Raw genomic sequence first — 27,319 nt, 5'->3', positions numbered from 1 at the left:
GTCATTTCCAACACGTCTGTGTCTGGTTTTTATTTTACTGCAGTAAATATTTCTGTTTATTTACAGGTCGAACGAGGAAAACAACAGTGTAAACATGTTCATCAGCCTTTGTTTTGGGTTTTTTGGTTGAAGTATTGTCATTTCTTGTCATTTGCCCCTGGAGGCAAATTCATGATGAAACTGAGCTGAGCTTTGCAGGTGCAGGTCAGACGCAGAGTAGCTCCGCTTCCTCCACCTTCAGCTTTCCCTGAAACGCTGAAACGTTGTGCTATCAGAGGCAGAGAGTCCTCCATCTGATCAGCAGGGAGTGTTTCTCCCAGTAGCCGGTGGGTGGTGATGGGTCCCTGCAGGGAACCGATTCCATCTGTGACCACAGAGTTAAAGCTCAGACTCACGTATTTCAGCTGTTTGCTGATTTAAACATGTCAGAGCTTCATCTTGTAATGAAATAAAAACAGTTGAATGGAACATCACATTTGGAGTTTATGAACATTTTATCTGATCTTTTTCTTCTTTTGTTTGAATTTGCTGAGTCACATCAGATGGTTTCCAGCTTTTAAACCTTTAAATTCAGAGTGACGACGTTTCGCTTCACCTGGACGAGAAGTGAAACGTCTTCAAGATCTACAGCCAAGTCCAGTTCCTCTGCACCAACCCCCTCACCAGCTTTACCTCCACACTCTCCTGTTACTGTTGTTTAATGGGAAAAGTTAGAAACATCAAACTTTCTTTGCAGCTGCCGATAAAACCAACTGAGCCGACATGTACCAACCAGAGCTTCCTGCCAAGGTGAGAATTTGTCCTTTTAGGTTTGTGAGTCCTTGTGAGGACAGTTCTCAGGACAGAACCGGTGTGTGTGTGTGGATTGTTTTGTTTCCCAAAACCTTTCTAGAAGTGATTTTGATCTTGTGGCGACTCGCTGACAGTGAGAGAGAATACGAGTGTGTGTTTCCTCTTTGTGGTTCATAGCTGTTGGGCATCACTGTCCTTAGTTTGGGTATGGTTGTTATAAAGATAACACGAAGTACACACACTGTAGGTCAGTGACACACACGCTTATCTGCGTTATCGTCATGTTGCCATCTGTGTTTCCCCGTTTTCTTGATGTCACACTTTTATTTTGCGCACACACACACACTGTGAGGACAGTTCTCCTCACTACTTCAGAGAACTGTTTGAAGACTTGGTTTGGTGTGTGTGTGTGTGTGTGCGTCTTATCGCTGTGGTTTCAGACTCAGGATAAACTCTGAGCAGATGATGTTTCTCTCTGCAGCAGCCTGAGGCACAGGTTTGACTCAAACTTTATTTACAAAGAGAATGCTGACAACAACTCTGCACAGACTCAGTCACTGCAACACTGTAAAAACATACGTCAGCATGTTACACCTCTCTGCATCATCCAACACATCTTTATTGTTACTTCACTGTAAACGGAACAAATGGGCTTCATAAACCACACACACACACACACACGCACACACACACACACACACACAGGGATGTTTGTTGCTTTTACAACCTAATAAACCTACAGAGCGACAGGCAGATGGGTTGAACTGGTTATAATTTAACCAGTAACCACCCCTACACACACACACACACACACATAGAACCTCCTGTCTCAGCAGGACAGGTGTCTCAGTCTGAACCTCTGGCAGCAGGTAAGATTCAGTTTTTCGTGAATTCTATTTCCTGTACAGTTTAATTTGTGGCGCCTGAGTTGAGTCTAATAGTTTAAAGAGTTTATTCCATTTCCACTGGTGCAACATCAGGGCCAACACCTGAATAAAGCATCAGCTGTTTTTTCATTGCTTATTTTTTGATGCAATATTTTTTATGATTACCGACCCGGAGTCAGACCATAAAGGTTCCTGTTTCAAACAGCTGGTTCTCATCATGGAACACAGCCACGGTGGCAGCAGCTTCCTTAATACCCTCGGCAGGTGGAGTCGTCAAGATGGCAACAGCCAGCGGGATGTTCTGGCCTTGAACGTGCTGTTGCTAGGCGACAGGCAGAGTGGGAGGAGCTCCGTGGGGAACGCCCTGATTGGTCAGTACTTCTGCAGATTCTTGTGGTACATCAGAACGAAAACAAAATTATAATTATTGACTAATCAAGATTGTGACTACATGCATGTCACAGCTGCTTCGGTGGTGAAGGTGAAATCCTAAACGGATTTATTTGGCAGGTGGACACGAGTTCCAGACCGGCACCTGCGTTTGTGGCGTTTCCATGACGACAGAGTACCAGGCCCTCAGCCGAAACTTCCCGCAGTATTTCAGAAGACAGGGGGCGGAGTCTGACCTCATGCTGAGAGTGATCGACACGCCCCCTCTGCTGCCCCAAACAAAGAGCGTGCACGAGCTCTGCCCTGAGGGCGTGCACGTGCTTGTGCTTGTTGTGAGAGCTGACCTACCACACGAACACACACACCTGGAGCAGTGTGTGGAGGTGATGGTTTTTATTTCATCAAGTTTGAGTAAAACACATGCTGCGTTAAAGCTAAAGCTAAAAGCTAAAGCTAAAAGCTAAAGCTAAAGCTAAGTACAGTTTTGTGTGTGTTTGATTGTATGTGTTTAATGTGTGTGTGCTGGTGTCCAGAGTTCCTTCGGCCCAGAGTGGCGTCTTCACACCTTACTCATCCTCACACATGCTGACCACCTGAAGAAGGCGGGGCTTCACCCATCTGTCTACCTAGCACAGACTGCTGATTGGCTGGGAGCCTTGGCCAGTGAGGTGGCAGGTGGAGTCTTGTTTCTGGACAACAGCTGTGATTGGCCGCTGATCAGAGGACAGCCGCTGAGAGACCGCCTGCTCCGCCTCTCAGCCAGGAACCATCACAGAGCTCTTAAAGTCCGGACAGAGGTCTCACTCGGACTCTAATCTGCCCTCAGCTTCCAGAAAGGCATTACAAAAAGCCACACAGGTGAAACCTGCAGAATGCGGGGAACAGTTGTTTGTTGCTGAGTAGATTGATGACTCAGCAACAAACACTTTCTGTTCTCAAACATCAGAAACATGTTACCTGGGCTTATTCTCTGCCTTCCAATCAGCTGAAAGAAGGGACGGGCCTTACGTCTTACGTAAACAAGAAAACTGGAGGAAACAGATGATGGAAGTGTTTTTAATCAATAAACGACAGTGATGCAAAGACATGTTTTCTTCTTCTGTTTGCTGAGTGATTGACGGCAGCTGATTTTCGGGGCCTCACTACGTCTATCTAATGATGCAGCTGGTGAGGGACGGGGCCCTGCACAGCCCTTTCCCCTTCACCTCAAACCCACAGCCTTTATAGTTGGCCACACCCCTGCAGTCCACCTGCAGGTCAGGCTGAAGAAGCTCCCAAACCCTGTGCTTGGACTGCAGCTCTCTGTCCGGCTCACCTGAGAACAGAACGTCGTTTGCTTTCAGGATTTCAATCACATGTGCCAAACAGAATTTCATTGTTGTAACCATGGTTACCAGGGTAGTTGAGAAAGGTGACTCTGTCTCCCGGAGCAGATCCTGTGGGCGGAGCCAATGGTTCAATGCAGTCGTTGGGGGTGGAGCAACAGAGGATGCGGGCCTGAGAAACCACGCCCCTCAGCTTACAGGCCTTTACATTGCAAAGCAGCACAGCTAGACTGCCCTGGAGCTGGAGAGAGAGAGAGAGAGAGAGAGAGAGAGAGAGAGAGAGAGAGAGAGAATCATTTACAGAAAATTATTTTCAGGAAGGAAGGAAGGAAGGATAAGGAAGGGCAAGGAAGAAAGTGAGGAAGGACACAATTTTACTCTAAAAATAAAAACAATTTTACTCTGAAAATCTAAATATTTTCAGAGTAAAATTGTAATAACCAGAGAATCAGTCATGTTTTACCTGCTCCAGGTGTGTTTTCCCTCCCAGCTTGCTGACGACCATCCGTGGGGCGTTTTCTCCCACATCTACTTCCTGGATGGACATTGTCTCAGCCAGCGGGTGGCGGCGGATGCTCAGGATCCGTCCAACCCTCAGGTCAAGACGGGACACATCAATCCGAGGCTCCGCCTCCAGAGAGAGAGAGTCAGAGGTGGGACGAGCTACCAGAGAGAGAGAGAGAGAGAGAGAAAAAATGTTTTCCCTTGTTAATTCCCTTCTTTCCTCTGCCCTTCCACTCTCCTTCCTTCCTTACTTTCCTAATTTTTCCCTCTTCTCACCTTTCCTTTCACCTCGCCTCCTCCGGCTCTGTCTCTCTCTCCGGTCATATGAGGAAGAGGAGGGAGGAGGAGGACTTGAAGGAACACTGGCTGTTGCTCCAGCAGGGGAGGAAGGTTGGTTGACAGGTGTGGTGGGGGCGGGGCTAAGTGTTGGTGGAGGCGGAGACAGCAAGGCCTTGGCTGGAGAGAGAGATGTGATTGTTTTTCACTGATGTTTTATCTTCATCTAATAAATGCAGGAATGTAGTTTAACATATTTGGCTGTGTTTTATCTTTTGGACAAAACTGCAAAGCATTTGGTTTTAATAAAGTTTTTATTGAATTATTATCTTATTAAAGGATCCAGTCTGTTTGCTCAGAGGAAAGAAAATCATCCACAGTCGTCTCAGTGTGTGTGACTCAGTGACAACATTTTGAAAGTTTCCTGAGGTTTACCTGTGCGTCTCCGCTGTTTGTCCTGCAGCTGAACTTTCAGCTGATCGATGTCTTTCTTCAGTTTGGCGTTTTCCACCAGCAGCTTCTTCTGCTCCCTCACCGACGCCTGTAGCACTGACACACATACACACACACAGGCTTCTTGATCAGTTTGTGTAACTGTTGCATAACTTCAGTAAGTTCAGTATAATGTTCTCTAATGGACAACTCATGGACCCCCTCCCGTCCCTCCTGTAGTGGTTCTTACGTGCTTTCTCTCTGGTCAGCAGAGCGTGAGTTTTAAAATACTCCATGATCTGTTCACCATCCTCTGGATCAAGCTTCATGAGAGCTGCTGCCAGGCTGTGAGACAGAGGAACACCAGTCAGACACAAACACTGGCAAATGGACACACAAGTGCTTTTTCTTATAGAAAGAAAACTGAAATGAAAACTACAGAGATTCACTCCTGAACATCAATCAAACATGGCCGTCCCCCAACTGAATGTCTACAGAACCTTCTCAACCAAGTTCAGCCTGGTTCAAGTCAACTATCAAGTCAGTTTGGACAAGTCCAAGTAACTTTCAGTTTGACTGAGACAAGTCAAGGTCAGGTCTCAGCTGAGACAAGCTTTGAAGTCTTGAATCAGCTGAATGGAGCTCAGGTCTGTTGACCTGTCAGTTGTTGCTGGTGCTGCTCAAACATCGACAGACTCCGATGTGATTGACAGTATTCAAATCAGACAGTGATGTCATGAACACACCAATAAAACGTTTATATAGATGATATCTCACAGGAAAGGGTGTGAACGTTTCTGCCTGAGGGCAGCACACACACACACACACACGCACACACACACACGCACACACACACACACACACACACACACACACACACACGCACACACACATGAAATGTCAGGGGTAATTAATAAGGGGAAGTTTGTTTGTGATTTTTTTGCGTTAAAAAACAGAAATGAAAATAATCCTGTTGTTTCTATCCACTTCAAAGTTCTACCTGCCTGACCCCCGTGGACAGGTGGATTAGATCACACACCTGGGAGCTTATTTACCTTCTGACACACTGATCCTTCACTGAACAGTCAGCTTATTCATCAGCTCTGATTCACAAAGCAGCAGCAAAGATTTTTCCTTGATTGTATTGGAGGGTGAGCCCAAACATTTAGAGAGTGGTCAGAAATAACCGAATGACCAACAACTAAACTGCTGCTTTCCTTTTTCCTGCTTTAACATCAAAAACTTGTCCTGCAGTTGTTTCAGAACAGCAGGACCAAAGATGGGAGTTTGTATTTAAACCACATGAAGAGAAACCGAGAACGTCACTAATACTGAACTGAGACATGAAAGCATAGAAAGAGCTGTCACTGGAGTTTGGATAGATGTTATCTGTGATGAAGAAAAGCACTTAATAATGCCATCAAAGGACTACACACACACACACACACACACACACACACACACACACACACACACACCAGCCTATTTGCATAATGATAAACAGAAAGCTACTGACGCACCCATCAGCTGTGATCTGCTTCACATTTACATACACAAACACTCGTCTGTACGATTATTAAAGGGGAAAACTTCAACTTCTATAAAGTTGTTAAGCTGAATTTTGGTGACACCTTTAATTAACGATGCCGTGCTACATACGCAGCTGTGTTCTGTTCTGCAGAGTCTGCTTCAATCTCTTCTATTCATCATTTCTTTTCAGTAACTGACTGAATGCCAGATCACTGAGGTTCATATAATATACATTTTGTCATTTTTCTGCCTGTATTCATGTCAGTGTGACAGTGCCATGCTACCAGGTACACCATGAGTACACCTGGTCCTCATCTCAACCAAAATCCAAGTCTTTGTTCTGCTATGTGTCCTCAAATGGACGAGTCTCCACAGTGTGAGTGTACAGATATTAAGTCCACACACACGTGAGCAGCAGCTGCTGGGTTGACTACTGAAATGTAGAAAGAGATGCAGCAGCTGCAGGCAGGCTCCTGCTATAAATAACATGACATGGTACAACACACACACACACACACAACTCTGATATTCAGTGTTTACCGAGTGAAATAATAAAGAAAATTACTGAAGGTTAATTAAACAATGAAGAAAAATCTCTTCATTCACAACGAAGGACGAGGACACAGAGAGGACACGCGTCTGCAGCTATAGAGGAATGAACAGCAGTGCAAAGACAACTGTGACTGAAAAACAGATTTGACTTTGGAATTTAACTTTTAAATGTCCTCTGCCCTGGATCCCATGTTTATCCTGTTTTAACACGCTGACACACACACACCTCACACAGAAGAACACAGAGAGAAACACACATTCGTACCTGGGATGAAACAGGTTGTCGGTGTTGTCCATGTCGGAGGATGTTGTTGGTCGGCTGGTCGGGGACAGAAAGCTCGGAGTCTGTCTTCAGCTGAGACAAACTCTCTGTCAGCTGTCTGCTTCCATCTTCAGCTGGAGTCAACACCGCCTGTGGTTGGATGTCAAAGGTCAAACGCCTCCCCTTAAATCCCAGAATAAAGCTCTGTGATTTGGTTCTGAATGAAAAGTTAGAGACCAGCGGAAACTTACTTTTGTGTACTGCTGCATCACATACCTATTACAGGCCTGCATGTGAGATGCCTCTGCCTGGCTACATATATGTAATATGTATATTTGTATACATGTAAACACACACAGTCTTTCGTTCAGTGTATGTGCAGGTATTTTCAGCCTCTGTGGTATTTCAGTGCGTCCAGTCCGGGGGGTGGGGGGGGGGGGGGGGTGTTACTCCTTTCACTTTCCCTCGTGTAAGATCGAAACCTCCTCACCTCAGTTTTCAGTATGAAGGGAATGTAGAAGGTGAGGAGAGTCAGTGCAGTGTGTTGGATTTCAGCTGTGTGGAGTTTTCCAGTAGATAATCAGCGCCCCCTGCTGGAAACAATCAGCATCAGAACTAATTCTGACATGAACCAGCCCATAATCCAATATTTAACAACACAATCAGTTTGGTGAGTTGCCAACAGACAAAAAGTGAGTTAGTGAATAAATTGAGACAGTGAACTAATCCCTGAGTCATTGGTATCGATAATATCAGCCCTCCTCCACCTGTCTCCACCTGTCTCCACGTGGAGACAGGTGGAGACAGGTGGAGTCTCTTAGATTTCATTTATTATTTTTACTCTGTAAATTTATAACATGAACTTAAAAGTCGTTGCTTCACTGTTTCATTTCTGATTTAATGGATCATTTTGACTTTTAAAGTGAAAGTTTGATTTAGCCAGGATGTCACTTCCTGTCATTCTGACGTGACAACGTGAAATTTCTACTTTTTTATTGTTTGATATGAATACGTTTTTTAATCAAACCTAACTTTTTATTCTCTTTTTTTCTGAGGAAAACAAACTTCTTCACCATCGCCCTCCATCTTTACGGAAAATCCCGAGTGGAGCCGAACAGGTGAATCATCGCCTTCAGCTCCGGAGGTGAGTCAGATGGGCTGGGCGAGGCCGCATCACCGGAAGCGGCCGCACCATATTTGGATTCAGAAACCGCGACCGGTGGGAGGCGCGAGGCCGGGAGGGGTTTCTTTGCTCAAGGCTCGCGCTGAGGAGGCGAAACCGGGAGCGCGCTCACAGTTAATGAGGAGGGAAAAAGAAGCGGAGAAGTTTTTGGAAGAGAAAAAGTGACGAGGACAGAGTGTAGGAAGTGAGAAGCCTGAAGCTGAAGCGGTGAGTTTGCTTCTGTTCGTCTCGTGTGTCGTTTTTACGGTTTTACCCTAAAAAAAAGCTGCAGAAACGTGGCACGCACCGTCCGACAGGTGTGTTTGTGTCGACCTGTCCGTGTCAAAATGAAGGACGTGGACTCCACACTGCTCTTCGTGGTCTGTGTCAGAGGCTGAAGTGTGGAAGCAACGCTTCAGTTAATCGATTTGTCGATGTAGAGAAACTTTTTTTAAGGTGATTTGGTGAAAACGTTCAGTGTGAACAGGTACGAACTTTAACAGAACTGTTACTGAACTTTATTTTGATTTTGGTTTGTAAAGTGATCAGCTGATCACTGATCAATGATTTTCCCACACTGGCTCGATACTTTGGTGATCGTAGGCTTTAATGTTTGAGCTGTGTTTAAATATGTTGTTACTTTTATTTAGAACTAAAATGTGTAATTTCCTAACATTCCTAAAAATTCACTGTTTCCTGTTTCAGGTTTTTCTGTTACGGTTAAATGAATATACTTCATTTAATCTGCTACATTTTGAGACTGATTTATCATTTAAGTCATTCGTTCATTCATTCATTTATAAAGGACCCTCACTTGCCCCCCCCCCCCCCCCCCCCCCCCCCCCACCCACGTCTGTCTTGTGTTGATGAATCAGCTCTAATTTGGGGAAATTGAATTCCCATGCTCTTAACGTGATTAGGGTCCATCTCTGTTATTCTGAGCAGCTGTAAACAGGATGTGACATAGTTTGGAGATGATTTAAAAAATGGGCAGAGACGAATCATGTGTTGGTAAAAACGTTTGTAGGCTTTTTATTTATCACACGAGGCAGAGAATCAAACTTTTAGAATTCCAGCACAGCGTGGAGTGTTTGCTGCTCACAGCTGGTGCTGCTGCAGTTGCAGAGTTGAGCTGTGGAGCTGAGACTTTTCTGACATTTGATTATAAAACTATTTTCATTCAGTGTCTGTGTAAATGATCCTGCCCGACGGGTTTCAGCTCAGGTTGTTTGCATGATGAACAGAAAGTTCTTTCAAAACTATTTGACTCGTGTGTTTGCACAGGAACGTTTAATATCAGTCTCCAGTCCAACACACACACACACACACACACACACACACACACACGTATTAGCACACGCTCACTTGTGTGAAATGTAGTCAGAGAGGCAGCAGGGAGAGGAGGTATTTAGCAGGAGAGAGAGACATGACCCACAATTTAACTCAATCTGCAGCAGTTTCCATGTTTCAATGCAGCCTCTGTTTGCAGAGTGTGTGTGTGTGTGTGTGTGTGTGTGTTTCATGTGTGTATTGAATATTTTCTAATTAATCGTTTAGACTGTTAAATATCAGAAAGTTTGTCAGAGCCTCAGGTGACCTTAATTAGCTGCAGTCAGGTCACAGCAGGTGTGCACTTCAGAGCTTCATAGGAAATTCCTTTGATTTAAGAACAAATATTTACTAGAAAATAACTGTGCAGCTGCTAAAACTACAGTGTTTTACAGAACCAGGTTACAGAGTTATTGTCTGAGGTGGGAGGAGATTAGAAAGGAGTTCACTGTTTGGTCCTAACTGTGAAGGACATGGAGAAAGTTAATCCAACAAACCAAAAAGTTTGGTTGAACCAGAAACTACAAGCCGAGAGTCCTGAGAGTTTTCTGTCGGACTGAGCTGTGAGCAGTGACTGCTGTGGGCAGGAACAGTCTCTGCTGCCTGAGGTGCTGGAGACGCTGCTCAGGTTTATCCATGATGGAAAAATGTCAGATTCCACAATAACGACGTCTCTCATGTCGGTGCTGTCGGACTCGTTTTCTATTCAGAAGTCACATGTGTGTCGGTATTAACAAGGTGTGTGTGTGTGTGTGTGTGTGTGTGTATTTCTGTATGTGTGGGTGTGTCTGTTTTACAGTGAGTGCTTCCCTCAGGTTACTAAATGTCAAACATTCAACAACAGCCTCTGTGTGTGTGTGTGTGTGTGTGTGTGTGTGTGTGTGTGTGTGTGTGTAGCAGCAGCTCATTAACCCACCTGAACCTGATTAACTGCACCGATAAGAAAATTCCTGCGTTCAGCTGCAGTGGAGTTCAACAGAGTCGGGACACAAACTTAGTTCAGAACCTCATCAACAATTTCCTCGATTTACTAACGGAGAATAAAGAACAGAATAACAGAACCAAGTTACGGAGCGACCGTGTGAGGGGCTGGACTGACGACTTTCAGGGGTTAATATAGTTCATGCAAACACAGTGCAGACGCCCGGAGGCAGACGTTTGCATCACATCAACCTGTTGGAACGAAACACCTCGTCTGAATGTTGGTTGTTGACTCTCGAATGAAAAAGCTTGAATAATCTGAGGCAGTTCACTGAAGGTAAAATGTTTGTTGTGGTTTTTCAGGCTCGTGCTGATTCGTCCTGATCCTGGATTATTGATCACCTCTGAACGAAACAGCAGCCGCCGATTCCTGATAGAAGAATATTTGTGGAGCTCAGATCTCCTGAAAACCTCCAGAGGCAGCGAAGGCAACACAGTTAAGCTGATTTTTGTTGTTCAGCTGACTCGTTACCGAGACTTTGATTGGCTGACGAACAGAAAAACTCTTCCTTATTGATCAGTGATCATTTAAACTTCCTGAAAGAAACGTAGGCAGATCAATGGCAGCGTCAGATCTGATCCAGGAAAATGACGAAGGCTGCCCCCATGTGGACGCTGATGTGACCGCAACAAATCCCCCCTCGCTTCCTCATCCTCCGAGGGTTGCCAACGGTAACCCGGCTCGCCACGTCTCCTCGCCGACGCCCCCCACCGACACCCCTGATGGCAAACGCAAACACGAGCGCAGCTGGTTCCAGCAGAACCAGCTGATCCACAGTCTGAGCAGCGGACTGAGGCGACACTGCGACTACATCAGGATCGCCGTGCCGGAGGAACGAGCAAACCGCCTCCCAAAGGAGTGGTGGAAGACGGGCGTGGCCTTCCTCTACGCCCTCTTCAACCTCATCTTCACCACCGTCGTCATCACTATCGTCCACGAGAGGGTGCCGGACAAGTCTTTGAACCCGCCGCTGCCCGACAAGTTCTTCGACTACGTGGACCGAGTGCCCTGGGCCTTCACCGTCACTGAGGCCAACGGGCTGATCCTGGTCGCACTCTGGCTCATCCAGTGGATCTTCCTCAAACACAGGTATGATCAGCAGTAATGACTGTCAGGATGTCCCGATCAGGTTCTCTGGCCCTGATCCTGGTCCTGATCCTGGTCCTGGTCCAGGTTTAATACTGGATTTGTTGAGAGTGGCGTCACAGAGTGGAGCTTCCTGCAGCAGCAGAAAAGCAGGTTGCACCAGTGTTTGTGTGATTTGAGCTGGGAGCACTGGAGCAGACCACAGAAACCAGTCACCCTCTTTATTTCCACCACACTTGTTGTTTGGTCCTTTGTGAGACTAAATATTTATAACTTGCCATGAGGCTTCTTCCTGAGGTTTAATGTTTCCTAAGCTGAGTGTCCACAGCTGCACTGGAACCAGCAGCACCAGCTGTTTGTTAGTTGAACCATGACCAGGTAACAACAAGCAAACTAATCTAAAAACAGACTGGATAAGGTCAGACAGGTCGTATCATCAGACTCTGACTCTGAAACACACACACTCTCCATGTTTGTGTCTATAAACGACAAACTACACACACACATCACACCAGTCTTTAGCAGAGAACACGTTCCTTCAGTTTGGACGCTGCAGTCTGAACCTGGAACGTTCAGAAATCTCTCAGCTCAGAGGATGTTTCATCATGAAGCCACGCGTTTGTTTGTCTCCCTCTCTCTGCAGAGCTATAGTCGGTCGGCGATGTTTCTTCCTCATCGGGACTCTGTACATGTATCGCTGCGTCACCATGTATATCACCACCCTGCCTGTGCCTGGAAAACACATGGTCTGCGCTCCAAAGGTACATGTATACACACTTCTTTACATTTACTCTGCATCTACCTGTAGTTACCTGTTCATTCAGAGTGAATGCTGTCGGGTTCACTGATTGGTTGTCTCTCTGTATGTCTCTGTGTGTCTCTCTCTGTGTGTCTGTCTGTGTGCAGCTGTACAACGACTCGACGGGGAAAGTCTGGAGGATTTTGAGGCTGATCTCAGGAGGAGGTAACGCCCTGTTTGAATTTCTCCATGTGATAAATTTGTTGTTTGTTTGTTGTTTTGCTGTTTGTGGTGGAAGTTCGCTGCCAGCTGTGTGTTGGAATAACAGCTCAGTGTTTGTTGTGTTCAGGTTTGTCTCTGACCGGCTCTCACCTGATGTGTGGAGACTTCCTGTACAGCGGTCACACCGTCATGTTGACTCTGTCCTACCTCTTCATCAAAGAGTGTGAGTACACAGACACACACACACACAGAGACACACACACACACGTTTGAAGAGGACCTGAACATGTTTGATTTGGTTCGTGACGTCATGTGACTGCTCTCCCGTTCAGACTCTCCTCGGTGGATGTGGTGGTATCACTGGTTCTGCTGGTTGCTCAGCGCCTCGGGAGTCGTCTGCATCCTGATCGCCCACGAGCACTACAGCATCGACGTGGTGATCGGATACTTCGTCACCACCAGGACCTTCTGGTGGTACCACACAATGGCCAACACGCATGTAGGTGGACACACACACACACACACACACACACACACACACACACAAACCCAAATCCAACATTAAAAACATCTGAATTATTATTATTATTATTATTATTATTATTATTATTATCATTATTATTATTATTATTATTACTACTATTTCTGCTCAGGTGCTGCGTCAGGCTCCAAACAACTACCTGTCGAGGACCTGGTGGAACCCGATCTTCAACTTTCTGGAGAAGAACGTCCGGGCGACGGTTCCCATCGCGTTCTCGTGGCCAGTGGCGCTGCCTTCATCCTGCAGACAGACATATAGGATTGTGGAGGGGGGGAGGGATGAGTGAGGTCAGAGGAGGAGAGGGTGGAGGACAGAGGACATAAGCGACCTGAGCTGATGGGAATAGTTTCCGTCCGTCCCGACTCTGGTACAACAGGACGGACGGAAAGCTTCAACATCAGCTTATTTATTAGAAGCAGCTTCTCCAGCTGTTTCCTGGTGACTGAGGAGGAGGCACAGAGAAGGTGTTAGCACGTTTACATTATCATGGTCACCTGGTTTATTTACCTGCACCGTTTAATCACCAGAGCTGTAATAATAACAGTGGGTCGTCTCTGTGTGATGTGGGCAGAGGAAAACGAGAGGCTCCACTCTGCCAGGTAAAAACAGGTGTTGGATTAAAATCGTTCGATTTCGTTTCACTTTGCTGCCAGATGCTGCTCATGTTGACTCACTGGGCTCCGTCAGACCATCGAAAAACATCTTTGTGTTGCTTGATTTTCTGAAACACAGCAAAGAAAACTCTCTTCTGAAGGCGTTCAGGCCTTTCAGGAATTTATCCTGCTTTCAGGCGTCTGCATGCGGTTTGTTCTGTTCGACCAGATGCTCAGAGATATTTCTGTTACAGTGATGTATGACAGAGAACATTTGGTGGTGTTTCACTGTGTGAAAATGATGGAAGCGATTGATTGATTGTCAAACCAGTTGCAGATTATTTTTCTGTCTATAGATTAATGACTGTGAAGCCAAAGAGCAAACGTCCTGCAGCTTTGGGGCTGATGCACCAAAAGCTAATACTTTTTGATCCCTTTGAGAAATTCACTAAATTTCATCTTCTATTTTTATTTAATAAAAGAAACTGAAGTTCGTGTCAGAACAAGCAGCAACAACGCCACTAAATGTCTAAAGCCTCAGAAAAGGGCAAACACTGCGTCTCGTGACAGGATGATTTAGCTAAACTGCTAATATTCTGAAGCTAAGCTCAGAGTGTGACTGAGCTTAGCTAAGCTTATGTCATTGAATCAGCCACATGCTAATTATGCTAAACTACTGATTGATGATTGATGTCAACTAAAGTAAAAATAATACGTTCAGTGCAGATGAAAGATGAACACAGCTCTGAAAACTCGTTTAAACTTCTGGATTATTTCTGGTGCGTCAGCTAGCCAAAGCTAACACAGCTAGCCAAAGCTAACACAGCTAGCTGATTCATATTCCCAGTGTGGACTCTCGATCAGAGAGATTGTGAGTTAATGGTACTGTTGTAAATGTTCTGTACTTGATTCATGTTGTCTAAGTTATATTTTCATGTAATAATGTGTAAAGTATTTTTATGGCATTTTTTTTTACTGTAAAATGAATCAATGGAACAAAAACTGCCTGTAAAACGCTGCTGACTTCGCGTCGGATGAATGAAGGTCGTCGTATAAAGCTCCGTAGTTAAGTGTCACCTGATGTTAAACACTGAAACACTCACATCTGTCCATGTTAAATCCAGATGTTTGATAATAAAAGATGAATTTTCAGTCAGGAGCTGGTTCTGATGACAGATGTTGTGTCGCAGTACATTTTACTGCTGATACTTTAACTACTTTGTTTACTTTTGATAGTTTAATGACATGAAGCTGAGAATACTTGAGTACTGTTACTGAAGTAGGATTCTGAATAAAGATTTTTTTTTAAACTTGTTTTTTGTTGGTACATACTGATACAGAGTGAACACACACACACACAGATTTATTTATTATATGAGCAACAAACATGTTTTACTGTCTGAAATGAATATTTGATTTATTTAATCCAGAACATGATTCAGTGAGGAACAGAGTTTTCATCAGCTTCTAGCTGGACTTGTTTCTTTCCTTTCAATCCGACCTGGGGCAGCTTCCCACCGACTGCTGGCTCCGCTTCCTCTTCCTTTTACCCTGGAAAGAAACGAAACAGATGAGACTGAAGCCGTCTGCGGCACACACAGGGTGGACGCAGTGTAATGGAAGTCGTGGACATACGTAGTTATCTCTGGCCGACCATCCAGGATAAAGCTGCATGTGGAGCAGTCTCTCCTTCTGAGCCAGATCGTAATATTTGGACTGTTCAGAGTGGGACAGAGCGTGCCACTGAGAGACGGAGACACTGCGTTAGACCAGTTAAAATCAGAGGACATGAAAAAGACACAGACCCATTATGCACATCAGCTGACCAAGACAGGTGATAACCCCAATGACATCACTGTGACATCGTCGGGGTTGTGTCCTCCCCCTCACCCTGCGTCCCAGGATGCGGTTGATGGCGGCGCTCTCTCTCTCTCGTCCTTCCTGCAGCACTTTGTGTCTCATCTCCTTCATGTAGAGCATGAAGGCGTTCAGAGGCTTCTTCACCACCTGTCTGCTGCTCAGGGCGAGAGACACCAGGACACACAGGGACAGACGGAGAGGGAGAGTGTTTGTCCAGATCAGCGTTCTCTATCAGAGTACTGCAGAAACAAGAGGACTAGTAGTTCCAGTACCTGACACTGTTACCGTGGTAATGGGGTTGTGTCCTGGAGTGGGCGTCGGCCTGTCGGGCAGCGGATGCGCTGATTGGCTGGTTGTATGGGGAGGATGGAGGGAAGTGTCTGTCACTGTAGAGGAGGAGAGGGATGAGAGGATGGATGGACTGCAGAGAGGAGAGCAGAGAAGATTCAGAGTTAAAGGACAGTTTTCATCTTTCAGTGAAAACGTTAACGCATCATCACGTAACATCGGCAGAATGTATGACAGCAGTGTGTCCACCAGAGGGCAGCGAAGGGTCCTGAACGCAACATCAAGCATTTATGTTTGTTTTACTTAATATTTGGAGAGAATTGAATGCACTGCTGATATTGTTAAAGTTGCACTGAATCTAAAAATGTGTTTCCGATCAGCCTTGGTTGGTACTTCAGTCCTGGTTGTAACAGGAAGAGACAGCAGCTCGTAGCTTTTTTCCCTCCAGCTGTTTTTTCCTGACAGTGTTTGAAGGCTAACGTTACACAACAGTATGGTCAACACATCAGCCGCACACTAACACAAAGCCTGGGGCCGGTGAAGCCCTCAGACTCTCCGGGTTACATTTAACACTGATCGTGTTAGAAGGGGAACATATTGGCTCAAAGGGATAGTTAGACCACACACACACACTCACAGCAGCCGCGGTCTGAGTGTGTGTCGTGTTGCTCCGCCCCCAGCTGGTCAGATTCAGGTACTGCTGCTGTGGAGGTGGAGAAAAGTCAAACACCTGAGGTTTACCTGAAACATACAGACAAAGAAACGTAAACGTGTTTTCAGCAGCATCAGGATGATGAGAGTCACGTTCAGCTGTCGTTAGGTGTGATACCCACCACAGGTCGACGCTGCAGGGTTTGGATCCAGGCCGCTCATCAGGACCATCTCCTGGAGGAAGATCAATAAATCATCAATAAATCATCAATAAATCGATTAGTTTCAGCTCATGGTGGCAGGACATCAGTCAGTTAGAAAAATAACTGACAGTTGAATAAATAGAGTCCTGGTGCAGACTGAAACTATAAGACATTATATTTTAAACTATATATTTTATAAAAGTATATTTGTAATAATAATAATTTAATAACAATTTAAACAATGGTTAAAAATGTAAAAAATCCATTTTTGAAGAAGAGTGAACAACAAAAATAACAGAAAGCTGCAGAGAGGTGACCACTGATCCTATCACAGTGAAAAAAGACAAGAATAAACTCAGTAAAAAATAAGATAAATGAGATAAAATAAGAAGTAAAATAGGTGAAAATGTAATAATAATCTTTTTAAATATTTTTACAGATATTCTAAACATGATGATAATAATCATATTGATGAACACTCACCCCTCTGCTGGACATCTGCTCCGTCCTGAGTAAAGAAGAAAAAGGAAGACAAGAAAACTAAGTTTAGTGATTTACCACGAATAAGAATTTAAAGCTAAAGAGCAGTGATCAGTCCGACCGTCCCACTCTGCAGACTGAGGAACGAACTCATGTTCCTGATGTTTATGAACACCCTGACCCCCCCCACAACACACACGCACACACACACACACACACACACACACACACACACACGCACACACACACACACACACACACACTGCCTTGGGTTCCTCCCCTGCTGTTGCTCAGATTGTCATTTATTTTTTTGGCCACTTGGGGGCAGCATAACAAGCATCAACCACCAGCTCTGACATTTTAACTAGAAACTTTTTTTTTGTGAGGATGAAATTTTATTTTATTTTATTTTGTTCATAGTTCTGAAAAATTAAAATTTAAAGGAACCACGTCAGGATGATGCCAGACCCAGACTCCCCAGTCTCTCACTCGGACCTTTGACCTCCTGCCCCCCCTCCACCCTTTCTTGCCCCCTCAGGTTGGGTGTTTGAGTCAGGGGTGAGTCTCCCTGTGGCTTTGCCAGCGCAGCTGTCAGCCAGAATCACAGCCAACAGAAACCAGCAGTGAAAACATTCAAGCTGAGACTTTTGGCACATTTTTCTGTGGAATGAGTTTAGAACAACACATCTGAGCAGTTTTTAGATCTGAAATATTTCATATCGATTATAAAATATTTGATGAATGATGGACGCAGGCAGGAGTTTGCACCAATTCTGCTTTTGCATAAAAACTCTTTTTCTCTCGGACCGATGGATTTGCACTGATTCAACATGAGGCAGCAGAAACAGAGCTGAAAGCAGAGCCACGGGGTCTGGAGACTGACTGAAGAGTAAAAACTTCACATTCAATACAAAGCAAACCATTAGGACAAAAGTTAAATGGAGAAAACATAAGAACAGTTTGTGATGTGGATAAATAAAATTATAACAAAGATGCTGCGGGTGAAGTTTACACTGAAAGCTTTGTCACAGGTCTTTGTTTTATTTAACATCAGGAATACAGTGAATGAAGGTGTGTGCGGTTCTGATGTTTGAAACCTGCCCGCCGCTCTGCGTGTTGTTTGCCGCCGGACAGCTGTCGAGGCTGCACCAGAACCTGGAACAACTCGGAACAACTCGGCCCGTCGAGCTGCGCCGAGCTGCTGTGCGTCAAACCCCCGAGAAAACAAGCGAACATGTTTTACTGGGTGAAGAGGAACAGCGGCGGCTCCGACACTCTGGACGGGCTCGGTAACATGTCGAAAGCCGAGATACTGAGAGGGATCGTCACCGAGAAGCTGACGACAGCCGCCCAGGAGATCTTAGCGGTCGTAGAGAGAACCGTAGCCGGGTACGAGGAGGAGGCTTCGGGCTTCAGACAGGAGATCGACCGGCAGAGGAGGCAGCTGGAGGTTCTCCTGCAGCCGCGGGTCAAACTGGAGAGAAGAGGTCGGTGGCTGAAAGAGCTTGGAGCAGAAAATAAGGCCGTAAGATGGAGTCACTAGTTGAGTTGTGCTTTGTCAAACTTGATTTAAAAAGCAGCCGATTTAAAGTTTGTCTTCTCATTTTCGCGCCTGTTGGATTCTGAATATTTTAAGTTGATGCTAACACGAGTTTCCATGACCTAACTTACACTTCGGCTTCTATCCACACACAAATGCTCCTCTAATTTTTGTACATTAAGTCAGTTTTCACATCGGTCCATGGGCCCTTTTTCTGAACGGAACACCGCGTCACAAACGTTCTGCTCATCTGTCGTGGGTCGTTGAACTTAATGTGAAAAACCCCTAATTTAAAGTCTCTTTGCTCACTGTGAAATGTGCCGACTGCTCATGAAGTTAAGTGAACTTTAGCTTTAATTTCCATAATGTAATTTACATGTCGGCAAGTGTCACACAAAACATTGCATTAAATTTTGTAGATTAAATCGGTTTTCACAGCTGGTTCATGGGCCCAACTCACTGTTGCCAAAGTCCTCTTTCGTTTGTTGATCTTCATTTAAAAACCTGCTAATTTAAAGTTTCTTTTTTCACTGACCAACCCACTAAACATTAGACGTCTGATGGACGTGCAGATCGTGTCTATACTGCGTCCGTCGGTCCATGAGCAGTTCTGGACATTTCCACGACGTGCAAACTTGGTCCGATATTTGGACGTCTAACCACGACGCCACTTGGACGTCAATATGCAGTTCAACATTTGAACGTCGGACTAGGTAACTTTCTTGGACGTCACGTGGACGTCTAATACAGGTGCAGGAAATTGACATTATTAATGAATGTAATTTTTTTAAATTACAAATATCAACATTGTTGTTATCAACATGATTAATAAATACGATTATAGATTATTTGTGATTAAACATTATTTGTTAGTAATTATTTATTTATTATTTGTTTATGTTTTTATTCATATATTTATTTGGAAATGCAACTTGCAACTTCATGGTACATAGGAGCCTTGATTTTATAACTCTTATGATGTGAACCAGTTAACGCCATTCTGATTGGCTGAGGCAGAACGTCGTCATAAGCCAACCAGTAAACGGCACCCTGATTGGCCGAGGCAACACGCCAAGCTTTTGGCGCGATTCTTCAAATTCCATCAACCTTCTCTCAGTCTGGTTTGATCTCCGTGGAAGCAAGTGGCCGCTCGGCTCCGTTCAGCGTACATCAAGAATCACCGTTTTCTACTAAGTTGAAAGTAAGTTGGTCATGTTTGTTCATTTTATGTTCATGTATGTATTTATAGTGTTAGCTGTTCTAGCTTTGTTGTTTTAAACTACCTAAAACTGCTGTGGCTACAGTTGGCGTTGCACATCATCGTATCAGCTAACGTTAGCTAAACATTAGCCATAGTTTAAATGGAATTGGAATTACTTTTGAAAACGACTGTGCCTAAAAATATTCACGTTAGCTGAAGGATTAACGTGAACAAGCATTGTTAAGTCGCTAAGTCACTGCTCACTAACCAGAGCTAGGCTGGTAGCTAGCCTAAGCTAAATTCGCTAAGCTAGCGAAAAGAACAAGCTGCGAACTTTATATCTAGGGGCTCACTCACGGCGGGGAACATGCTTTTTACATGCTAGCGAGCCACGAAGGTATATGCAGGTGGTGATGTAGATGTATTAATCCAGTATTGGCAGTGGATGCACAGGCAACATATTTTTGCTTACAAATATGGGGACTTGGTGTACGTGTGCTGTCTTTAAAGGTTAAAAGTAATATTTAAAGTTCATAAGTTAAAAGTGTTAAAAAGTATAAAAATGTAAAATGTGTATTTTCCTTTGGTTCATGGAAATTGTATCAGAGTGAGTGTTCTGTACTCTTCTTAGTTTTTGGAAACAGCGACAGAGTGAGCGCTCTTTCTATTAATGTTCCAATTCGCATGTGCGTGTAGTTTTAAAAGTGGTTTGTTTATTGTGTTGTGTTGTGTTGTTAGCATTGTTTAGTGGAGTTTGTTTGCTAGTCGCATTACATTTTGCGTAATGTCGTGTTGTTTAATTTAAATGTAAATTGTGTATTTATGTAGTCACCGTATTTTAGCGTAAGGGTACGCGTGGTGAGAGCAGTACAGAATGACTGCAGATTTCCTTTACATATTTCTAATAATTTTTCTTTTTCTGCTCGTGCAGTTGGATTAATGAAATTTGATGACAGAGGACAGAGGATGAAGCAAAGGACTGCAGAGAAGTGGAGGTGGAGGAGACACAGCAGTCACTCAGGACTGATTATCCATTGTGGAGAATGTTGTGCATTGTCTTCTTTTCTGTATTCAGTATAATTGGTTCTGGTTTTTCTATTACTGGTAGTTATTGGCTGTCACTTTCATTTAGTTTTGGCAGACAATCAAAAGTAAAGCATGTTTGCTTCAACTGATGAACACTGAAGCAATGTCCACATGCAAGCCATGAAATTCATGTTCCTTGTTTTTACTGGTAGTTGGCAGGAAATTCAACAGAAGTCAAAAGCTTTATTAGTGACATGTTTGTGCCAGTGATTGACAAAAATAAAAATGGAAATAAATAAGTCGGGGTTGAATTGTGATTTATTGTAAACCTCTGTGTATAACTGTAGTCCCATGTGTTTCCAAAAGGTGGAGGACCCGTTTCCTGTACCAGTTCATTTTCCTGTAGCTTCGTTGGCTCAGCAGCAGGTTTAAACTGGAAATGCATCTCACCTTTGTGCGTTTCCAGTTGTCACCTGCTGCAGAGACAATCAAATGAAGCTATAGGAAAATGAATTGGAACAGTGTGCCGCCTTCTGAAATGGGACTACAGCCGTGCACAGAGTCTAGAAGCAGAATAAAAACGATGTCTAACATGAGTTTAAATTTGATGTAGAAAAGACGTCCACAGCGACCACGTTTGGACTACAATTAGCCCTTATTCAGAGGTCCTGTGGACGTCAATACTGGACGTTAGGTAGACGTCGGAAAAAAGACATCTTCTGGCGTCACAGTCTGCACCTTCAGGGGACCAAAATTGGACGTTCCTTTGCGCCGTGGGAACACGGAGACTTCCGAGTACACACATTTAACACTTAGACAAACTTTGCTGATGTGATTTATAATTCAACTTTTCATCTACACACCACGAGTCATACTGAACTTTGTAAATTACAGGTCAGGTTGTACAGTTTGTGTTCACTGTAACTGAATCACAAACACTCTTTTCAAGTTGTGGTTTGTTGAACTTCATTTAAAAAAGAGCTAATTTAAAGGTTCTGTGCTCACTGTCAAACGATTCCACAATGTTCATGATGTTTGGCTTGTTTAAAAAATGTATAGTGTGTTTGGTAAATTCATTACTCACAGAAATAACTTTTACAGAAGCTGCTTGTGTGACTTTAAAAACCCGTCAGTTACTGGAGTGAAATCCAGTGACAGACAGCAGCTGGAGGAAAGTGGACACTCACTGTTTTATTTATCTGACTTTTCCTTTAATTGAAACCTCACAGCCCTGATCCCAGACCTGGACAGCCATGATGTGGTGGTTGTAAGTGAGGAGGAGGAGCAGCAGCAGCCACCAGGTAAGTGAGCAGTGGGGGGCGTGGCCAAATATATGTATGGGCTGCTCTGAAAATATGTTGTGGTTGAAACATTTAGTGGCACCTTATTAATTATTATTCCAAAATTCATGGTCCATTTCCATCCAGATGTGGGGGACACTGGGAGTCTGGGCCTCCTGTGGTACGATGATGATGAAGGTGAAGGTGAAGAGGAGCAGCCGTCGATGGAACCAGCAACGAGCTCCACACAGAAACAAGAAGATCTGCAGGACCCCGATTATCAAATACCATCAAGGTTACAAATCCCAGTGCTACCTGTGGCAGACGGACACAATGTGGCCGAAAGTATGTGGACACCCATTGCTGGTCTCAGATCATTGTTTAGGTTTAAAGCAGAGCCGTCCTCCAGTGTCCAGATACTTTTGGCCATGTAGTGCTGATTTAACGAGTGAGCACATTATGTCAGTGTTTAATGTGCAGGACGCAGAGTGACAACATGCTGGTCTTCATCCCCCAGGTCATTATCACCCAGAGTTCGGTCTGACAGGAAGAAGCCTGGCAGGCCTCGCGTCAGTGACGTGCACAGCCATCTCCATCTCAGAATCCGCATCCTGGAGGACTCACAGACGGACGTGCTCTCCAAAACAGGTTGGTGTCAGACACTTCTCTCTGGAGTCGGTCAGTTAATCGAGTCATGGAGTGAGAGAAAAAGAAAATATTGTTTTAAAAGAGTCAGAAGTGGTTGAATGTTCCGATCCACAGATCAGGTCTGATGAAGTTTAGCTTTAATGGACCTGTCTCTGTCCCAGTGTTTAAGAAATGTCCGGTGCAGGAGCTGCAGTGTCCTCGTGGTCTACAGGAGACAGACTTCCTGGACCTGCTGAGGTCCACCTTCCCTCAGCTGGCTGCTGACCAGCCTTTCGACTTCTTCACATCTGACAGAACCAGGAGGCTACAGCCTCTGAGAGTGAAGAGTCTGACCCCGGAGGAGATCAGCAGGATCATCAGGTCCACCGGGGCAGGAAACTCCACCCTCTACATCCGACTGAAGGTGCAGCTTGATCCCATGCTGAATAGTTTTTAGGGTTTGCTGTTGTTGTTTATTACCTGTGCGTCTGTATTTACCAAAGCACCTCGAAGGAAAATTAAATCTGAGTGACGAACAGATTTTTAAAATGTGAGTAATGAAGTGAAAGAGTCGGTGGATAAAGACGAGGCAGGTTTTCCTGTGTAACCCTAAACTAACCCAGTGAACGCATCATTTGGAAACTTTTACAGACAGGACAGGATCCGCAGACCAGCAGCGAAGACCTGCATCAGGACGATGCCACCAAAGATTCTCCGTCCAGCTCTGCCACGATGACAGCTGATGCTGAAATGTCTGCGAGGTAACAGAAACCAAAGACGCCGTCGCATCGTAAACTTTCCTAGAATAACTTCAGACGGTCAGATGCTCTTCCCTGAGTTAGTTTGAGTTTCTTGTTAAATTTCTGATGACACATTTCTCTCTTCCTCTTCACGTCACATTTCAAACGTCCCTTTTCAATAACGTCTCTGAGCATTTGGCTTTCTGTCTGTGGTCTTTCAGCTCGTCGTCTCCTGGAGATCAGTCTGAGAGGAGGAGGCGTGGCAGACCTCGGCTCGGCGAAGAGCCCACTCACCACTGTCTGAGGATCTGCATGCTGGAAGATTCCCAGTCAGACGTTCTGTCAAAAGATGGTGAATATAAAAGATGTGAACAGACTCATTCTGTGAATATGTTTGATTTATTGTAAATGATCAGGTCGTTGATCATCTCAGACTCCTGCCGTCTGTTTTCTCTGTTTCAGTGTTGATGAAATCCTCAGTGCAGCACCTGAAGTGTCCCCGTGGTCTGCAGGAGACAGACTTCCTGGACCTGCTGAGGTCCGCCTTCCCTCAGCTGGCCGGAGACGACAGACCTTTTCACGTGTTCAAGTCGGACCGGAGCCGGAGACTCCAGAGGCTCCGAGTAAAGACTCTGACCCCGGAGGAGATCTACAGGAGCATGAAGTCCACCGGGGTGGAGAAGACTCTGCTCTACATCAGACTGAAGGCACACGAAGCCGCTCATCACATCATCCAGCTTCTCTCTTTACCACTTTACATTAGCTGAGTCAGTGTAAAGGTTCACACTGAGGTGTCACTGTAGATTTATTATCCTTTAATTATCCAGAATTAATCCGAGTTTATTCACTAAAATTTAAAATGTAAATATATTTGTGAATATTTTCTGACACTGAAAGGTGAATATAAGTAAACAGGTCTTCAGCAGATCTGACAGTTAGTCATTAACTCACGATTCAGGAACATTCCAGATGTTACACCTGAAAATGTTCTGTTTGATCTCAGACTGAATCTGAAAGCAGCAAAATTCATTCTCTGATTTTTTTATAAAAAGTTTCTTAAAAACATTAATTTGTGAAAAAAATTCTTGTAGACGGGTGAAGAAGAAGAAGAGGAGGAGGAGGAGGAGCTTCACCTTTTACCACGAAACGTCGACGATGCCGATGATTCTCTGCCCACTGTCGCCGTGGTGACGAGAAGCGACGAAGCCGAGCTCAGTTCAAGGTGATTCACACAGATTCACAGCTTTCATATGGAACATGAAACTACGTCTGATACAGCAGCGCTGCCAGGCGTCCTCCGTCCAACTTCAATTTGAACGGGGTGGACAAAATAACAGGAACACCTGTCAACACAGTGCAGTGCATTTACCATGAATAAACACTTTGCTCAGGTTCATGCTGTTTCTGGTCAGTTTACTGATTCAAACATCAGAAGGTAGAAAAAAAAAAGACGTCTCAGTTTTCCAGGATTGAATCTGTGTAGTCATCACACTGAAGCACTAAGTCATTTTGGATTTTTTTTCCACAGCAGCTGTGCTCAACACGCAGGCGACCGAGCGGACGCTCGACCCAGCAGCTCAGCGTCACAGCAGAACACGGAACCTGATGATGAAGATGCTGCTGTAAACAAAGAGCCCAGAGATGAGACGTTTCACAGAGACGACAACCGGAAACCGGATCCTGACCTGCAGGCGTCAAAGGCGACGAGGAGACGAGGACCCAGAGCGTGTGCAGAGGAGAGGAGTAAAACGCCCTGTAAAGTGTGTGGAGTTTGGTACAGAGTGCTGGGCAGCCTCATCAAACACGCCTGGAGTCATGTGGACGAGGCGCAGTGCGTGTGCGGAGTGTGCGGGGAGCGTTTCGAATCTGTGGACGAGTTAAGGAGACATCTGAGTGACCACCAAAAAACTCACGACTGCTTGTTCTGTGGAAAGTCTTTCTCCACCATCACCGGCCTCAACCGCCACACCACTCTGCACACAGGAAACCGGCCGTTTAAATGTGACGTCTGCAACAAAACCTTCGCTCACATGTCCAGCCTGAGCGTCCACCGCTGGGTGCACGTGGCCGACAAACCACACAAGTGTGATATTTGCCCAAAAGCGTTTGGACTGAAGGCGCAGCTCAGAGCTCACAGCAAGGTGCACACAGGTCGGGACAAGTACCACTGCAACATCTGCGGCAAGGCCGTCTACGACCTCCGCTCTCTAACCCGCCACAAGGCCACTCACTCGGGGGAGAGACGTTACGGCTGTGAGGTCTGTGGGAAGCGTTTCAAAATCCCCAGCACGTTAAAGTCCCACGAGAAGATCCACACGGTCAGAGAGCGGCCGTACCTGTGCCACATCTGCTGCAAGACCTTCCTGTCCAACTGCGGTTTAACAGCTCACATGAAGACGCACAGCAGCGAGAGGCCGTTCATCTGCATCATCTGCAGCAAAGGCTTCATCTCCAACGGCGAGCTGAAGGCGCACATGCGTGTCCACACCGGCGAGGCGCCGTACGGCTGCTCCGAGTGCGGCCGCTTCTTTAAACGCAAGACTCACCTGAACAACCACATCAGGACACATTTAGGCATCAAGCTGTTTGTCTGCGGAGTGTGTGGGAAAGCCTGTTCCCGCCAAGAACACCTCAACGTCCACATGAGGACGCACAACGGAGAGAGGCCATACCAGTGCTCCCTCTGCGACAAAGCCTTCACTCAGAGTCACTGTCTGAAAACACACATGAAGAGTCACCAGGAAGAAGAAAAGCCGTTTCTGAGTCCGTCCTCGTCCTGAACCGCCCTGTCTCCGAAGGACGACTCTGGGTCTCAGAGCCTCAGACCTGTCCTCCTCGTTGCTTTGATCACGCAGCTGCTTTAAATCATCATTTTCCTGTTTTCCACTGTTTCACGAAGGAAACGTTCGATCAGTGAATTCACCAAACGTGAAACATCTCCGGGTCCACTTTTTAAAAATGAAGGAACAGCTGATTCCAGCGTTCAGGTCCTGTACTGAGACACTGAGCTGCAGAGACGCTGAGCTGCAGAGACGCTGAGCTGCAGAGACACTGAGCTGCAGAGACAACAGGACAAACCAGTGAAGTCTGATTCAAACGGAGATAAATTCACAGCTGTTTGAATAGTTAACGATTTGTGTCTGATTGAATCGTAGATGAAACGTCCGTCGAGCTGAAGACGACATCTGGGAAACGTTTAGAGAGTAATCGTCCTTTAATGTGTGTCCCTCTGATCCCACACCTGATCTCACAGGTAATACACAGGTACACACAGTTGAGTTGTACTGAATGTTGTATTTATGTGTTTATGTTTTCAGCTTCTGTTAAACTTATTTACTTGTTAAGCTGTAGTGTAAAAGGTGAGGGTCTGACACACCTGTGCACTGACCTGACACACCTGTGCACTGACCTGACACACCTGTGCACTGACCTGCTTCCTTCCTTAGCTTTAATTCATTCCACTGTCGCTAATGTTGCATTCAGGGTGAATGGGAAATGGGACGTTTCCCACTCACTCTAACCGGTGTGTTGATGAATGACGTCAGAGCGCTCCCTGAACGCACCATACGGTGCCTTAAAGTGCACGTTCTCCTCTGGTAATATTCAGCTTTTCATGGCGGATCCCGGTTTTTCGTTTCTATATCTGAAAAAATAAACATCCTGCTTGTTTGCTAAGACGAATGTGACAATAATAAACAACATTCTGTAAAAAAAACAAAACCAGTTCTCTCATTGATAAAGTTTATAAGAAAACAGTGTCTATTTACAGTGTGTATGAAGTATCAACAGCCCTGTGACAAACTGTTTGTTTGTTTGTTT

At 45.0% G+C, this 27,319-nt stretch overlaps 5 protein-coding genes across 10 annotated transcripts; 3 read left to right on the top strand and 2 right to left on the bottom strand.

The window, feature by feature from the left end:
- Positions 1 to 762: 762 nt before the first annotated feature.
- Positions 763 to 2,942, top strand: LOC121177442 (GTPase IMAP family member GIMD1-like). Its single transcript, XM_041031774.1, has 4 exons — positions 763 to 789; positions 1,885 to 2,050; positions 2,190 to 2,452; positions 2,603 to 2,942. Exons 1-4 carry the CDS (start codon positions 763 to 765, stop codon positions 2,882 to 2,884), a joined length of 738 nt encoding a protein of 245 aa, XP_040887708.1. The 3' UTR covers positions 2,885 to 2,942.
- Positions 2,943 to 3,109: 167 nt separating this feature from the next.
- LOC121177389 (aminoacyl tRNA synthase complex-interacting multifunctional protein 1-like) lies at positions 3,110 to 7,109 on the bottom strand. The gene is made up of 7 exons (XM_041031721.1): positions 6,954 to 7,109; positions 4,857 to 4,951; positions 4,610 to 4,723; positions 4,175 to 4,354; positions 3,858 to 4,057; positions 3,464 to 3,635; positions 3,110 to 3,384 (listed from the first exon to the last, which is right to left on the bottom strand). Exons 1-7 carry the CDS (start codon positions 6,983 to 6,985, stop codon positions 3,218 to 3,220), a joined length of 960 nt encoding a protein of 319 aa, XP_040887655.1. The 5' UTR covers positions 6,986 to 7,109; the 3' UTR covers positions 3,110 to 3,217.
- A 1,126-nt stretch (positions 7,110 to 8,235) lies between these two features.
- LOC121177376 (phosphatidylcholine:ceramide cholinephosphotransferase 2-like) lies at positions 8,236 to 14,914 on the top strand. 2 transcript variants are annotated; one of them, XM_041031698.1, is made up of 7 exons: positions 8,236 to 8,340; positions 10,726 to 11,512; positions 12,153 to 12,270; positions 12,416 to 12,473; positions 12,598 to 12,693; positions 12,803 to 12,969; positions 13,124 to 14,914. In XM_041031698.1, exons 2-7 carry the CDS (start codon positions 10,983 to 10,985, stop codon positions 13,295 to 13,297), a joined length of 1,143 nt encoding a protein of 380 aa, XP_040887632.1. In that variant the 5' UTR covers positions 8,236 to 8,340; positions 10,726 to 10,982; the 3' UTR covers positions 13,298 to 14,914. The 2 variants fall into 2 exon arrangements, with proteins under 2 accessions (XP_040887632.1, XP_040887633.1); XM_041031699.1 differs by lacking the exon at positions 10,726 to 11,512 and having other exon boundaries at positions 8,237 to 8,340.
- Positions 14,915 to 15,070: 156 nt separating this feature from the next.
- On the bottom strand, positions 15,071 to 19,291 carry LOC121177411 (transcription factor 7-like). 2 transcript variants are annotated; one of them, XM_041031745.1, is made up of 8 exons: positions 19,087 to 19,291; positions 17,090 to 17,114; positions 16,586 to 16,637; positions 16,390 to 16,493; positions 15,737 to 15,885; positions 15,495 to 15,618; positions 15,240 to 15,347; positions 15,071 to 15,155 (listed from the first exon to the last, which is right to left on the bottom strand). In XM_041031745.1, exons 2-8 carry the CDS (start codon positions 17,102 to 17,104, stop codon positions 15,096 to 15,098), a joined length of 612 nt encoding a protein of 203 aa, XP_040887679.1. In that variant the 5' UTR covers positions 17,105 to 17,114; positions 19,087 to 19,291; the 3' UTR covers positions 15,071 to 15,095. The 2 variants fall into 2 exon arrangements, with proteins under 2 accessions (XP_040887679.1, XP_040887678.1); XM_041031744.1 differs by lacking the exon at positions 19,087 to 19,291 and adding an exon at positions 18,184 to 18,239.
- Positions 18,321 to 26,528, top strand: LOC121177324 (zinc finger protein 250-like). 4 transcript variants are annotated; one of them, XM_041031618.1, is made up of 11 exons: positions 19,457 to 19,827; positions 20,759 to 20,872; positions 22,083 to 22,154; positions 22,281 to 22,428; positions 22,651 to 22,781; positions 22,943 to 23,184; positions 23,412 to 23,521; positions 23,722 to 23,852; positions 23,963 to 24,207; positions 24,592 to 24,722; positions 25,029 to 26,528. In XM_041031618.1, exons 2-11 carry the CDS (start codon positions 20,767 to 20,769, stop codon positions 26,278 to 26,280), a joined length of 2,568 nt encoding a protein of 855 aa, XP_040887552.1. In that variant the 5' UTR covers positions 19,457 to 19,827; positions 20,759 to 20,766; the 3' UTR covers positions 26,281 to 26,528. The 4 variants fall into 4 exon arrangements, with proteins under 4 accessions (XP_040887551.1, XP_040887550.1, XP_040887553.1 ...); XM_041031617.1 differs by lacking the exons at positions 19,457 to 19,827; positions 20,759 to 20,872 and adding an exon at positions 18,321 to 18,573 and having other exon boundaries at positions 25,032 to 26,528; XM_041031616.1 differs by lacking the exons at positions 19,457 to 19,827; positions 20,759 to 20,872 and adding an exon at positions 18,321 to 18,573.
- The last annotated feature ends 791 nt before the right edge of the window (positions 26,529 to 27,319 follow it).

Source organism: Toxotes jaculatrix, chromosome 23 (genome assembly GCF_017976425.1).
Source record: "Toxotes jaculatrix isolate fToxJac2 chromosome 23, fToxJac2.pri, whole genome shotgun sequence".
Taxonomy (NCBI): domain Eukaryota; kingdom Metazoa; phylum Chordata; class Actinopteri; family Toxotidae; genus Toxotes; species Toxotes jaculatrix.
This window is presented reverse-complemented; position numbering and strand designations above follow the sequence as displayed.

What these genes read in the sequence shown, in the direction of transcription:
- LOC121177324 (XM_041031616.1), top strand. Translation starts at nt 18,321, where the DNA reads ATGTTTTACTGGGTGAAGAGGAACAGCGGCGGCTCCGACACTCTGGAC. An exon ending in GATTATCAAATACCATCAAG is followed by an intron (nt 22,429 to 22,650) that starts GTTACAAATCCC and finishes TTCATCCCCCAG; the next exon opens with GTCATTATCACCCAGAGTTC. An exon ending in GAAGCCGAGCTCAGTTCAAG is followed by an intron (nt 24,723 to 25,028) that starts GTGATTCACACA and finishes TTTTTTCCACAG; the next exon opens with CAGCTGTGCTCAACACGCAG.
- LOC121177411 (XM_041031745.1), bottom strand. An exon ending in TACCACGGTAACAGTGTCAG is followed by an intron (nt 15,619 to 15,736) that starts GTACTGGAACTA and finishes CGCCCTGAGCAG; the next exon opens with CAGACAGGTGGTGAAGAAGC. An exon ending in ACCGCATCCTGGGACGCAGG is followed by an intron (nt 15,348 to 15,494) that starts GTGAGGGGGAGG and finishes TCCGTCTCTCAG; the next exon opens with TGGCACGCTCTGTCCCACTC.
- LOC121177389 (XM_041031721.1), bottom strand. Translation starts at nt 6,985, where the DNA reads ATGGACAACACCGACAACCTGTTTCATCCCAG. An exon ending in GACAACCTGTTTCATCCCAG is followed by an intron (nt 4,952 to 6,953) that starts GTACGAATGTGT and finishes TCTGTCTCACAG; the next exon opens with CCTGGCAGCAGCTCTCATGA. An exon ending in CACCTTTCTCAACTACCCTG is followed by an intron (nt 3,385 to 3,463) that starts GTAACCATGGTT and finishes TTCTGTTCTCAG; the next exon opens with GTGAGCCGGACAGAGAGCTG.
- LOC121177376 (XM_041031698.1), top strand. Translation starts at nt 10,983, where the DNA reads ATGGCAGCGTCAGATCTGATCCAGGAAAATGACGAAGGCTGCCCCCAT. An exon ending in ACATGGTCTGCGCTCCAAAG is followed by an intron (nt 12,271 to 12,415) that starts GTACATGTATAC and finishes GTCTGTGTGCAG; the next exon opens with CTGTACAACGACTCGACGGG. An exon ending in CTACCTCTTCATCAAAGAGT is followed by an intron (nt 12,694 to 12,802) that starts GTGAGTACACAG and finishes TCTCCCGTTCAG; the next exon opens with ACTCTCCTCGGTGGATGTGG.
- LOC121177442 (XM_041031774.1), top strand. Translation starts at nt 763, where the DNA reads ATGTACCAACCAGAGCTTCCTGCCAAG. An exon ending in AACCAGAGCTTCCTGCCAAG is followed by an intron (nt 790 to 1,884) that starts GTGAGAATTTGT and finishes TGTTTCAAACAG; the next exon opens with CTGGTTCTCATCATGGAACA. An exon ending in CGTGGGGAACGCCCTGATTG is followed by an intron (nt 2,051 to 2,189) that starts GTCAGTACTTCT and finishes TTTATTTGGCAG; the next exon opens with GTGGACACGAGTTCCAGACC.